At 38.0% G+C, this 13,475-nt stretch overlaps 1 protein-coding gene across 7 annotated transcripts in view; it reads right to left on the bottom strand.

The window, feature by feature from the left end:
* Window positions 1-13,475, bottom strand: part of PDE5A (phosphodiesterase 5A) — a 141,021-nt gene that overhangs the window by 115,125 nt on the left and 12,421 nt on the right. For all 7 annotated transcript variants that reach the window (XM_045468788.1, XM_045468760.1, XM_045468785.1 and 4 more), the window contains exon 2: window positions 4,837-5,425. In XM_045468788.1, coding sequence (XP_045324744.1) covers window positions 4,837-5,425 — 589 coding nt within the window. The remainder of the gene's footprint in view (window positions 1-4,836; window positions 5,426-13,475) is intronic.

Genomic DNA, 13,475 nt, shown 5'->3' with positions numbered 1-13,475 from the left:
ACTCACGGACTGTGAGATCATGACCTGAGCCGAAGTCAGATGCCCAACCGACTACGCCACCCAGGCTCCCCAGAGGGCTCACAGTTCTTCAGGAAAACTTCTTGATAAAGTGAGACATGCAAAGTGAGAGACGGTAAAGACTTACTTATCTTGATAAGGAATGCAAAAGGAGGAATGAAGTCATCAGGGTGGGGAAGAACAGCAGCTACATGGTAAAGGCCATATGAATGGCAATGAGACCCTCCCCTAAAACCCTCCAAGTCTTCTTCTTAGAAATCATAGCGTACCTGGAGTGGCTGTCCTATGGAAATAGGAGAAGAGTCTAAGTTTTGCATTCTGGTTGACTTAGGAGAAAAAAGAGTGTTTTGACAATACAAATCCTTTGACAGGAAATCTTGGGGAATCTTGAGGGTTCTGTAGGGCATGACACTAGGTGTTCAATGCAATCTGTGATGGTCAATTTTAAGTGTCAGCTTGACTAAGCTAAGGAATGCTCGAATAGCTGGTAAAACATTATTCTTGGATATGTCTGTAAGGATGTCTCTAGAAGAGATTAGCATTTGAATCAATAAACTGAGCAAAGAAGATCTTCACCAATGCAGGTTGGCACCATTTAAATCATTGAGGGCCTGAATAGAACAAAGAGGCAGAGGAAGGACAAATTCATCCTTTCTACTTAAGTTGAAACATTACCTTCTTCTGCCCACCTGCTCTCCATTGAAGTTCTTGGTTCCCAGGCTTTTGGATTCGAACCCACAACAGACTTAGACTACGGGTTGCCCAATTCTCAGGCCTTCAGACTCTGAATTACACCACTGGCTTTCCTACTTGTCCAGCTTTCAGGCAGTGGGCAGACTGTGGAAATTCTATGCCTCCATAATCCAGTAAGCTAATTTCTGTAATAAACTTCTTCTCATATATATGTGTATCCTACTGAGTCAATTTCTCTGAAAAACCTTCACTATACACAATCCAATATAGATACTAGATGATACCTAGTTTTCATATAGAAGAAGAATACCAAACACATTTACACAGTTGTCCTGAGTTGTTCTGATGATTACGTTTTAATATCTTATTATCAATAAATGCTGTGCCACATTCAGGAAAGTTACACGAATGACGGGTTGATGCAGAAGGAGATGATGTGTGATTGAACATCTATCTACAGACAGCAAATACCCTCTCATTAGTATTTGCGGTCTGATTGAGAATCACTGGTTTAAGTTATGGATCTTGTTTTATATTTTAAATAAATGAATGTGTTATTTTATTAGTAATAAAATAGATGACTTCTCACATTTATATCATTCTGTTACAAAGTTTTAAAAAACGAATCAAATGTTGACCACTTCTTATAACTGACTTATCTATGAGACTATTTTTTTGTTTTTAGCTTCAATCTGAGTATGATTATGTTTCATGGCCACCTTGGGGTTTTGCACAACTTTTCAAGGGTTCTATGGTCAAATAAGCTTTAAGAAATACTGCTTTTAGGGTGTAATTTTCACAGATGCATGTTTAAAGAGGTAGGACTCAGAAAACAGAATGCATTCTGACTACTTTCACAAAAGGCTATGAGACACTATTTTGATATGAATCATGGGTGGGGCTGAATTATGAATTATCCATTAGCCAATTGACTTCTACTGTCAACAGCAATGTAAACTGTATGTCACAGATCAACCCCACAACTTCTAAATGAAATCCTTGGGACACAAATAACTTCTGCAGGGCCACTATAAACACGGATCAAGGGTGCCAAGGGTGATGCAGCAACATGAAGAATCCACAGGCTAAGACGCTTCACCCTGGAAGCACTGCAAATCAAAGACATGGACCCCTTTGAGACAACAGTACAAGAATTAAATCATTACTAACTGCAAAATAAAACTGACACTGTCAAAAATGGTAAGCGTATTAAACAAAATGCATATAAGTGAAGAAATTCTCAGGGCTGCAGAAACTCAGAACCACGCAGACAAATGAAGGCTTTCTCAGTGAAGCTGAAGCATATTTATGGTCCTACTGTACTTGGGACTATAGTGCCATTGAAAAGTGGAAACCCAGCTGTCACCTAAGACAGGAAGGGAATTCTGCAAATTTGGCAGCAATCCTTCAGCTGTGTCCTTAATACCCCGCTTGTAGTCTGCGACGGTGTGACGTTGCTCCAGAGCTCATAGAAGTTGCAGAGAGAGCTCCAAGAAGAATCAAAATTGAATAAACTCCTTGTATAGAATGGATTCTGGAAAATACCTCAGGATTTCACATCTTTCCCTAAATCCCTGCCCTCAATATTCCTCACTGGCTACCATATTTACTCACCCATCTTCAAACCCTCAGTCATCCTACCTCTTCCTTTCCCCTCACTTTCAACTCCTATTAGCGACCAACTCCAACAGATTCCACTTCTTTATCGGAAATCCACTCCTTTCTTTGCTCATAAGGCTAGTGTCCTGGTTCAGGTACTCACTGCCTCACACTATTCAATAATCTGTCCTCCCAGTTTCTAGAATTTTTCTAATTCATTTTATGACCACTATAAAATTCATCCTGCTAAAGCACAGTATGAATCATAGCAATCCCCCTTTCAAACCACCTTTAATTATCCCTCGTGGTTCTAGTCCACATACACACCCCTCAGCCTGGCATTCAAGACCCCAGTAATCTCCAGGCTCTGCTCCCATAGCTCCTCAATGTCTACACTATTACCTACACATGTCTATACGATGACATGTGGTGCACCTGCCCTGTTGCTTCTTTCAACTTCTCTTTACATCTGGATTTCACCATGTACACAAACCAATCTATTCAAATCTTATCTGTTTTCTAGGGTCCATATCAAGCGGTGCTTCCTCAAAGAAACATTTCTTCATCTCCCCAACTAATGATATCTCCTGCTTCTCTGAACTTACCACATTTTCCTGGGCATCTATTATGACCTCCTTTCTATTCTACTTACCTATCCTATCTACTATATAATTTTAATTTAGTAAATATTTATTAAGACTTGACTGGGAGGATGCCTGGGTGGCTCGGTCGGTTAAGTGTCCGACTTTGGCTCAGGTCATGATCTCACGGTTTGTGGATTTGAGCCCCGCATCGGGCTCTGTGCTGACAGCTCAGAGCCTGCAGCCTGCTTCAGATTCTGTCTCTGGCTCTCTCTCTGCCCCTCCCCCACTTGTGCTCTGTCTTTCTGTCTCTAAAATAAATAAACATTAAAAATTTTTGGAAAAAAAAAAGACTTTACTGGGGCACCTGAGTGGCTCAGTCAGTTAAGCGTCTGACTTCAGCTCAGGTCATGATCTCGCGGGTGGTGGATTCAAGCCCCCCATCCAGCTCTGGGCTGACAGCTCAGAGATTGCAGCTTACTTCTGATTCTGGGTCTCCCTTTCTCTCTACCCCTCCCCTACTCATGCTCTGTCTCTGTCTGTCAAAAATAAATAAATGTTAAAAAAAAAAAGACTTGACTATATGCCAGGCATTGCATTAGCTATCATGAATACAGGGATGAATAAAAAAAGCAATGACCCTTCAAATTACAGAGAGCAATTGCAAACCGGGATTGCCACGGAATATTTAGTGTACCACATGGTAGGTAGCTAGAACAATTGTTCTATTACGGTGCTTGAAAATACCTGATAAACAAACTGCCATTCAATTAAGATGTTTTATTTATTTATATTTTTTACTTAAGTTTCTTTATTTTGAGAGAAAGAGAGAGAGAGAGAGTGCGCACACATAATTGGAGGAGGGGCAGAGAAGGAGAGAGAATCCTAAGCAGGCTCTGCACTGTCAGCACAGAGCCCCACATGGGGCTGGATCTCACAAACTGTGAGATTATGACCTAAGCCAAGATCAAGAGTCAGACACTTAACCGACTGAGCCACCCGGGTGTCCCTAAGATGCTTTATTTAAAAACCATAATTCTGGGGCACCTGGGTGGCTCAGTTGATTGAGAGGCCAACTTTGGCTCAGGTCACAATCTCATGGTTGGTAAGTTCAAGCCCCACATCGGGCTCACTGCTGTCAGCGCGGAGCCTGCTTCAGATCGTCTGTTGCCTTCTCTCTCTGCCCCTTCCCTGCTTGTGCTCTCTCTCTCAAAAATAAATAAATCTTTAAAAAAACATATTTCTATTAATAAAAAAGATAATTTTAAATGAAAAATTTGAAGAATCATATAGTGTAATCTTTAAGACCATAATTAAAGACCTGTATATAATTGAAGCAAAGTAGAAGAAATACCAAATCTTTCTGCTGAACTATTTTAGAGCAACAATTTCTATTTTTTTGAAGACATAAATTTATTTGTTTAATAAAATAAATGAAAGAAAATATGGAAAGAAAGAAAATCAGATTTTGGTGTCAACGGGACTTCAAATGAATGAATATAATTAATTTGAATAAATAGGTAAATGAATGAACAAATGAATGAAAAAAGACTACTGGTTTCGTTTTTTGACAGGTTTTGGACCTAGCATTTTAGATTGTCAGTAAAATCCTTGGAAGACAAAATAGATAAGGATAATTATAGTCAAAAAGAGAATACAGCTATGAGATGAGCTATGTTAAATTATCACCAAGAAGAAAACAAGACAAGCTTTCTCTAGGGCCCACATCCTTGACTCAACCACAAGTAAAGAAACCCTGGCATTTAAAAAGATGGGAAAGTTCTTACCATACGTACCAATTTTAAGTAAGTGTGCAAATTACTACATTCAGTAATCCTGTTACATCTCAGCTTGAAATATCCCTACCACTCCCAGCAGTTGTCCAATGTTCCATCCATGTTCCTCTCCTCATCCTGCTACCCCATCTCAATGATGCCCCACTTACCTCGTAAGCATCTTTGATGTTTAAGGGCTCACCAAATGCTGCCACGTGTCCCACAATGCCTTTGTTCCATTCTAAGCGGATACAGTTATTTGAAGCTTCTTCCAGTGTTGAACCTTCTGCAACATCAAACAGGCGGCTGATAAGAAACTTGTCGTTGGAGCTGTCCTCACAGACAAGGAACAGGGAATAGCGATCGGCAGAGATAAGTCCATGAATATGCAAGAAAATTTTGTGACATAAGGCTGTGACATCCAAATGACTAGAGATATCTTTCACTAATTCCAAGAGTCTTGAGCACTGGTCCCCTTCATCATTATCAAACCTTGGGGGGGTTAGAGGCATCTGTTCCTTCTTTTCTGAGTCAGAGAGGAAGCTCACGGTTCCCTCAGAATCCTTGACAACAATGGGTCTAAGAGGCCGGTCAAATTCGGAGGCAGAGATTTTCCTGGTTGGTGTTCCAGGCGCACTGCTATCTGCACGGGGACTCTGCTGCGAGGGGCAAGAGCAAGATTCTGTGTGGCTTCTGATACCTTCTTTGCACACAGGGATGGTGTGGACTCTCTCAGCAAACCAGGCATTGACCATTTCTCTGCAGAACAGAATGCAGACATATTAAATATTTAAGAAAGAAAGGTGCTATCCCTGAAAACTGCTAAAAATTCTCTCACAGCAAACTGATCAGATAGTAATTCAATTTTTCACAGAAAATAAAAATAAGGTGGTTTGTTTAAGACAGTTTCATTTTGAAAAACTGTAGAGAACAATTGGCACAATGAACATTTTAATAAAAAAGTCTGATGCCTATATACATAGATTTTCAGATATCTGATTTATAACGCATCAAGCTTCAAGTCTGCTTCTCTCAAAAGCAGTTTGTGTTAGAGTAAAAGACACTAAATTTGACAAAGTCTGAGGAAAACATAAGTACAAAAATCAGTTCGCTGTTTAAAACATAACTTGTTCTGAAGTGAAACATTTTAAAATTTAAAACAAATATTTAACTAAATTTGGCTAGCTAATATGTCTAATTGTAGGTAATTTTATCCATATTGCTATATACAGATTAGATTTAGAAGGGAAAAATATAAATAATTTGACCTGCTTTGTAGAAAAATTATAGACTTCTGTAAATATTATCCAAATAATGCTTGTTCATCAATGGTAAAAATGATCTCTTCTTCTAGATTATCTACTTCTGGTATAAAGGAAGAAAATTAAAAAGTATGCAATACCTAATTTTAAAAATTCTGCCCATGAAAATTTAAATTATTTGTTTTTAATGTACCTTTCTGTGAAAGAAACCCATTTGAGCTAAAGGCTTCACAGTGGGTGATTTGTTTTTAAACAAACTTCAGATCACACTATACATCCAAATGATTGTTCAATTCAAATGATTCCCCTTGGCAAAACGTAATCTTATACCAATTGATAGTGCCATTACTTTAGACATTTTTGGAGCTTTTCTTTTGAAACTTAGCTTCTAAGAAAATTTATAAGATAAGTAAGAATATTAATTTTCTCTAAAAGTTAGATCTTGCTTTTCACTAAGCCCTCTTCTCAAAACTAACAAATAGAAGAAAAACCAACAAAATAAAACCAAACCAAACAAAACCTTAAAGTAACAACTAACTTAATATCTCTTATGCATAAGACTTTCTTTTCCCAAACTCAAATTCCCTGTCAAAAGACAAAAACTTACTACCTCTGAGGATATTTAAAAGAATTTTCCATAATAAAAACAATGCAATCCCTACTCTACAATGACGTATTATTTTCACTAAAAGGCCAGGACAAAAAAAAAGTTTGACAATGCAGTATTTTGGAGAGTGTTGGTATATACTCTTCATTCTTCTTGGCAGTCGAAAGATTGTTACCACCACCTCCTTGGAAGGTAAATAGGCAATATCTAACAAATTTTAAAATGCATTTATCCTTTGTTCCAGAGATTTTACACAAAAGAAATACCAGCATATTCACTATGGCACTGTTTGTTATAGCAAAGATAATAAGCTACCTATATCACCACTGGAAGGCTGTTTAAATACATAATGGTACATTTCTATAATGGATTACTAGGCAGACATTGAAAAATGGTCATATGTACTGCTGTGAATAATCTCCACAATTTATTAAGTGAAAAAAGAAGGATACGGAGGGAAAAAGAAAAGGTTGCCTTATTTCTGAATGTGTTGTTTTCCATTTATCAGATATTGCCTTAATTACTTTATTTTGAACAACAATGTATTATTTGGTAAATATACATTATTGTAAAATATGCCAGTCTATAATGCAATGGGTAAGAGAAGTAATAACACAGATATTACTAGGATGACCTCAGAATTTCAAGTGTTGGATACTATTATAAAAGCCTTTCAAAGATCCCTTTAGGAAGAAACACTTACATAACCCCCCAGAATTGCAGTAGTTGTGCCAAAGAAACTGATGTCAAAAATGCATGTGAAGCTGTCAAAAATGTACAGGAAGCTTTTGAATAAAATTGTTTTGTAAAATGTAGATAAAAAAAGCACTATGTCTAAATTAACATATTTCATGTGATTTAAAAATATGCACAGGTAACTTAAATTGTTAAATCAATATAAAAATAGGCATTTGAATTATTTCAGCTACCAACTTAAAATTTAGTACAATTTATTTCTTACCTTCTCATTGGAAAATGGTGATCGACTTTTTTTTTTAATTCAAAATACTGACTTGACAACTCGAGGTGGATATCTAAACAGACAACTTACAATGGGTGAAAACAGAATTCCTAATGCCCTACCTGTTGTGTTGCTCCAATCTCACTCCCTGCCAGTTTTCCTCATATTAATAAAGAACACCATCACCTCCCTAGTTACTCAAACCAACATCTAGGAATTTCTCGAAATTTCTGTTTCCTTCAAATCTCACATCCAGGCCACGTCCTGTCAATGTGACTCCCAAATCTTGTATCCCAATCTGTTCATTTCTATCTCCTGCATTACACCCTGGTCCAAGTTCCACCACCTCTCACTATGGACTATGATCAACTGCACCTAACTGGTCTTTCTATATTATACTTGCCCCCTTTCAAATCCATTCTCCCCATAGCAGCCTGAGCAATCTTTGAACAAAGTATATCTTAACATCTTAATTATCCTACTTGGTTTCTCAGTGAATAGAGAATAAAAGCCAAGCTCTTTTAATCCCCTACCTGGCCTTCCTGGGGCTCCTCAAGCAACCAAGCTCTAACTGCCCCCAGTCTGGAATGCTCTCCCGGCACCTACATCTGGCTGATCACTCAGACAGGTCTTCACTGATCTGCCACCTAAAGTGGCATCTGATACATGATGTTCTCACCTCACAGCACCTGAATTCTTGTTATCGGATATTTTTCTTGTTTATTAATCTGTTGTTTTGTTGTCTGTCTCCTCCGACCAGATGTAAATTTCATGAGAACTACTTGTCCAACTTGTTCCTGTACTCGGAAAATGCCTGTTACATACTCTGTCCTCAATAAATCCCCTATACTTGGAAAATGCCCATCTCCTAGTGTGTCTACAATAAATCATTCTTGAGTGCAGTGAATGAATCAATAAATAAGGCTCCTAAATTAACTACATCAAGAGAGACAACAGTCTTTTGAATATCTGAATGCTTGTATATTCATTACAGAAAATCAACATTGTGGTTTAACTATCAATATTTATTATCTCTTGGATATAAGCCTCATAACTGATCATGGTTAAGTTATCCTCATATACCCTGCAGGGCTTATGATATGTCTCATATAGAGTCAGAGCTTAAAAATTCTTTATTCATATGCTTTTTAATACTACATTTGTCACACGTGTTTTATTTCTAGTTATTTTCTTGGAGAGATGAACGCAATATTAAATTATACAGGAAAAGCAGATCCAGTATATTCACTCATTCAATCAACAATTTTTATTAACCACGAGTGATGGGGAAGGGGTTTCTCATGACCACATTATTGATTATCTGAGTCCCTGTAGTTATATGCTTAGGTAGGAAAACATATCATATCATATCATAACATCAAAACACTCACTTAAGAACCAACCACAAAGAAAATTAAATCATTCCTCACAGCTCTCTCTCTTCAGACATCCCTTAAAGTTCTGCAGTGCATGACCAATGTGGCTATATGAAGTGGGCCTTTCCTCTTAAAATCATCTATCCTCTCCCAATGATTTTTTAATATTTCAGTTTATACAAATGCAAATCACCTGCAAATCAAAATGATAATTCTTTAAAAATTTTTTAAATGTTTATTTTTGAGAGAGAGAGACAGAGCACGAGGGGCGGGGGCAGAGAGAGAGGGAGACATAGAATCCGAAGCAGGCTCCAGGCTCTGACCTGTCAGCACACAGCCCAACACAGGGCGCGTACTCACAAACCGAACCGTGAGATGATGACCTGAGCCGGAGTTGGATGCTTAACCGACAGAGCCACCAAGTGCCCCCCAAATTAAAATTCTTACATAAGATACAGAATTTCTACAAGTAGATCAAAGTAATGTTGGAGAACCATTACAATATTATACAAAGCCACTGACAGTTAAGGGCTATGCCCAATTAAAGACCAACTAACAAATAAAGAATCAACAAAGGGAATGATATAACAGATACTTGAAAAGAGAAATTTATTTAAATAATTATATTCAAGATTAAGAAAGGTCCTTGGGGGTGCCTGAGTGGCTCAGTCAGTTAAGCATCCAACTCTGGCTCAGGTCATCATCTCGCAGTCTGTTAGTTCAAGCCCCATGTTAGGCTCTGTGCTGACAGCTCAGAGCCTGGAGCTTGCTTCTGATTCTGATTCTGTTTCTCCCTCTCTCTCTCTCTCTCTGCCCTTCTCCCCACCTCTCTCTCTCTCACTCTCCTTCTCTCTCCCCACCCAAAAAATAAACATTAAAAAAAAAGAAACATCCTTTGAAAAAATGATGAAACCTTCACGGTTTCAAAAAGTGTTTTTTTTGAAAAAAAAAGTCTACATTCCTGTTGTAAAAGTCAAACATGAAAAAGTGAAGTTAATTGGCTGTAAAATAGTTTTGTCAAAAATTGTCCATTCTAAAATTTAGCATGGAATTTTCATTATAATCTACATTTTATTAAATCTAAGATTAATTTACTTTTATAATCTGTGGTTCCATATTCAAGATAAAGTTCCAATCAAAACCTTTTCACTGATTTATTTCCCCATTTTAATTGGATCCATGTTTACATGTCTTTTTTTTTTTATAGAATGAATTATTCTCATAAGGTAAAGATCTGAGTGTGTCAGGCACTATTCCAGCTAGGCCGGGCACCAGAGATATAGTAATGAACAACCCTAGACATATCATTCAGTGACCACTCCTCCAAAATTGAAGTTTATATGGTGTTCAGGAGTTTATTTCTATACATACTGGATTTTGCTGTTCTATAAAGTTAAATGCAAATGCATAAAATGAATAAAGATGGAAAAGATGCCTGTAAATATGTCAGATATAAGGGTAAAAAGTACCAGATGGGATTCAAGAAACCTAGATGGTACTTCTGACTGGGCAAATCACTTCTGTGGCCTACGATAGGATCTCTGTGTTCATGTCTCTTCTTTGATTTTGTAAGATTTTGAAAGTATTTATGCGAAACATAATGAAAAGAAAAGGGCAACAGTTTATTTAAACCTGGTGAGACAGGCATTAACAATCCTACTTTCTAAATTATGAAGCTAAATTAAGTGGCTGAACCAAAGACATTCTATTTGGTGGCAAAATCTAGAGTCAAATCCAGATCTCCTTTTCCAAATCTTATGGCCAGTAAGAAGAAAAAAGTTCCCAGAACATCAATGCTTATCATGAAGGAAATACTCCCTAACTTCTAGCTGCATTTGAAAGTCAAACTCAAATTCACACATACAGGCACAGAGAGAATAAGACTGGAGTGCCTGGGTGGCTCAGTCGGTTAGGTTTCCAACTCTCGATTTTGACTCAGGTCATGATCTCATGGTTCGTGAGTTTGCGCCCCTAATCGGGCTCTGTGCTGACAGTGTGGAACCTGTTTAGAATTCTCTCTCTCCCTCTTTCTCTGTCCTTCCCTGGCTTGTGCACACATGCACACTCTCTCTCTCAAAACAAATAAACTTAAAAAAAATCACTTACGATAACACATTCTTTAACTTAATTTTTTATATTCAGATCATAAAAGGATGGCATATTAAGCCACTGAGGCAAAAACTGTCTCAAATGACTCAGAGAATAAAGATTCTTAAGGATAGTGTCCTGAAAAATATCTGCCTGAATCCCATGTCTGTTTCTCTGAAACCAGGTCATGTTTTATAAATCTAAAACAGTGCACTGAAAAACCGTATAATGAATGTGTTCAAGGGAAGAGTCATTCTTACGGTTGCTAGATTTAGCAAATAAAAATACAGAACACCCAGTTAAAATTGAGTTTCAGATAAACAATGAATAATTTTTTAGTATAAGTAGTATCTGAAATTCAAATTTAATTGAGTATCCTGCAGTTTATGTGGTCACGCCAGTACTCTATATTCTTTTTCCCCAACTGAAATTGTTGGCAGATAGACAACAAAGAAAAGGTGGGTTCTATACAGCATACTGATGAGCTCCAGACTATCAAATTACTAACACTAATTTTATCATCAAAAGAACACAGAGGACGACCGCACTGTGATCCTGCGTATAATAACTGAACCTTTTGAAAGCTTACAGATAAATAATTAGTAGTATAAAATTCCTCTTTAAACTAAGTTCTTTCAGTTTACTCTCAAAACCACACCATGTATTTTTCATAGAGAAAAAACAAATTATAATTGACTCATAAAACAGAGACTGACTAGTTGCTAAAAATTCTTGGGACTATGAAGCATAAAGGGGCTATGTTTTTAGGAGACTTGACTTCTAACCTAAGCACTTGTTACTAATGAGTTTTATGACCAGTGACAAACAATTTTTTTCCTCTGAGTTTCAATTTTATCTTCTATAAACCAGGGGAAACACCACCTGTTCTGATTACTTTATGTGAAGTGCAAGGTGCTGTCTTCAGCAAGGTATGAAGTCAAGAATAGCAAACAGGCAATCAGAAGGTAATGCTAGTTCCAGCTATAAGACTACACAGATATGATGCCAAACCAGTCAAAACTTCTCTGGAGTTCAAGTTTTTCAGGTGTAAACATGGGCAGCTGTATTAACAAGCCACTAAGACCCCCTACAAAGTCTGACTTTATCAACAGGTCAACAGGTTATCATTAGGCCAGTCAACTCACTTAATGTCTTTTTGCCCCTCAGCTTCCTCTTCTTTTAAAAATTTTTTTTTTTCAACGTTTATTTATTTTTGGGACAGAGAGAGAGCATGAACGGGGGAGGGGCAGAGAGAGAGGGAGACACAGAATTGGAAACAGGCTCTAGGCTCTGAGCCATCGCCCAGAGCCCAACGCGGGGCTCGAACTCACGGACCGCGAGATCGTGACCTGGCTGAAGTCGGACGCTTAACCGACTGCGCCACCCAGGCGCCCCAATTCCTCTTCTTTTAAACAGGAGAACGACCTCATGACTCCTTCACTCACCACACAAGGCTGATACATAAGTCAAATTAGAAAATGCTTGTAGGAGCATTCCAAAATCTCTTCCATATATTTAAGATTTTGCTATCTCCTGAACCCTTCATACTCATTCCAATGGAGACACAGGGTTTGGGCTAAGGAGCAGTGGCTGTTCATTTCTTCATAAAGTTCCCCCAAGAGAATCAGAAAAAGGATGAGGGGAGAAAGGTGTTTCTGGCGTACAACACCACAGGCTAAGTGGGCTAAATGGGGTCTGGAAACAGGCTGGCTACTGGCATCCTGACGACTGCTTGAGTCCTCAAGTCCTTAGCCAAAGCAGATACTGCAGAATGCCATTCTTTATAGAATCCCATGAAGTTCCTCCTCCTCCCCAAGAATAAGAGTTACATCATAATTCTATGCAAGTTGCATCCTAACCATCTGAGCAAAAAGGAAAGAGACACAAGTTCCACAGGTATTTTTACCCCGTGCTACATGCACTAATAACTTAGAGACTTTGCCGTCATGGATAAGCATGTCCTTGCCAACTGCCTGGCAAACCTGGGAGCACTTAAAAGCAGGACAGCCCTCTTAGAGTCTTTTGGTTGATTTCACTTTACAAGGCTGTTAATGAAAGCTAACAGGGCCCAGAAACTTGAAGTAAAGCCATAGCCCAGGGAAATGCAGTGAAAATTGGTGCCAAGAGTTTATAGTTGATGATAAGATCCTGATGTTTAACATCCCATCCAAATCATTCCCTCTCTCCTTACCAAAATCTGTTATCCTCCAGTTACTTATATCCTTCCTTATTTTGACACAAAAAATTTCTTACTTCATAAATGAATTGTATTATATACCATTTTTAAATGGGTAGATTAAATTTAGTTTTGTGTTTGTTTGTTTTTAATTTTTACAATATGTCTTAAAATAAGTAGATCCTGGAGGGTACCAAAATCAACACTGGGAGCTATTCCTCTCAAGTAACACAATGTGAACACCATCTGTGGTTTCAAACTTGTATACATCATAGATGCTGCTGAGGCGCACAGAGGGACCCTTTCCCTCACTGTGCATGTAAAGAGCCCAAATGACTG

This window comes from Leopardus geoffroyi, chromosome B1, assembly GCF_018350155.1.
Source record: "Leopardus geoffroyi isolate Oge1 chromosome B1, O.geoffroyi_Oge1_pat1.0, whole genome shotgun sequence".
Classification (NCBI taxonomy): domain Eukaryota; kingdom Metazoa; phylum Chordata; class Mammalia; order Carnivora; family Felidae; genus Leopardus; species Leopardus geoffroyi.
The sequence above is the reverse complement of the archived record's forward strand: the minus strand, read 5'-3'. Positions and strand labels throughout refer to the sequence as shown.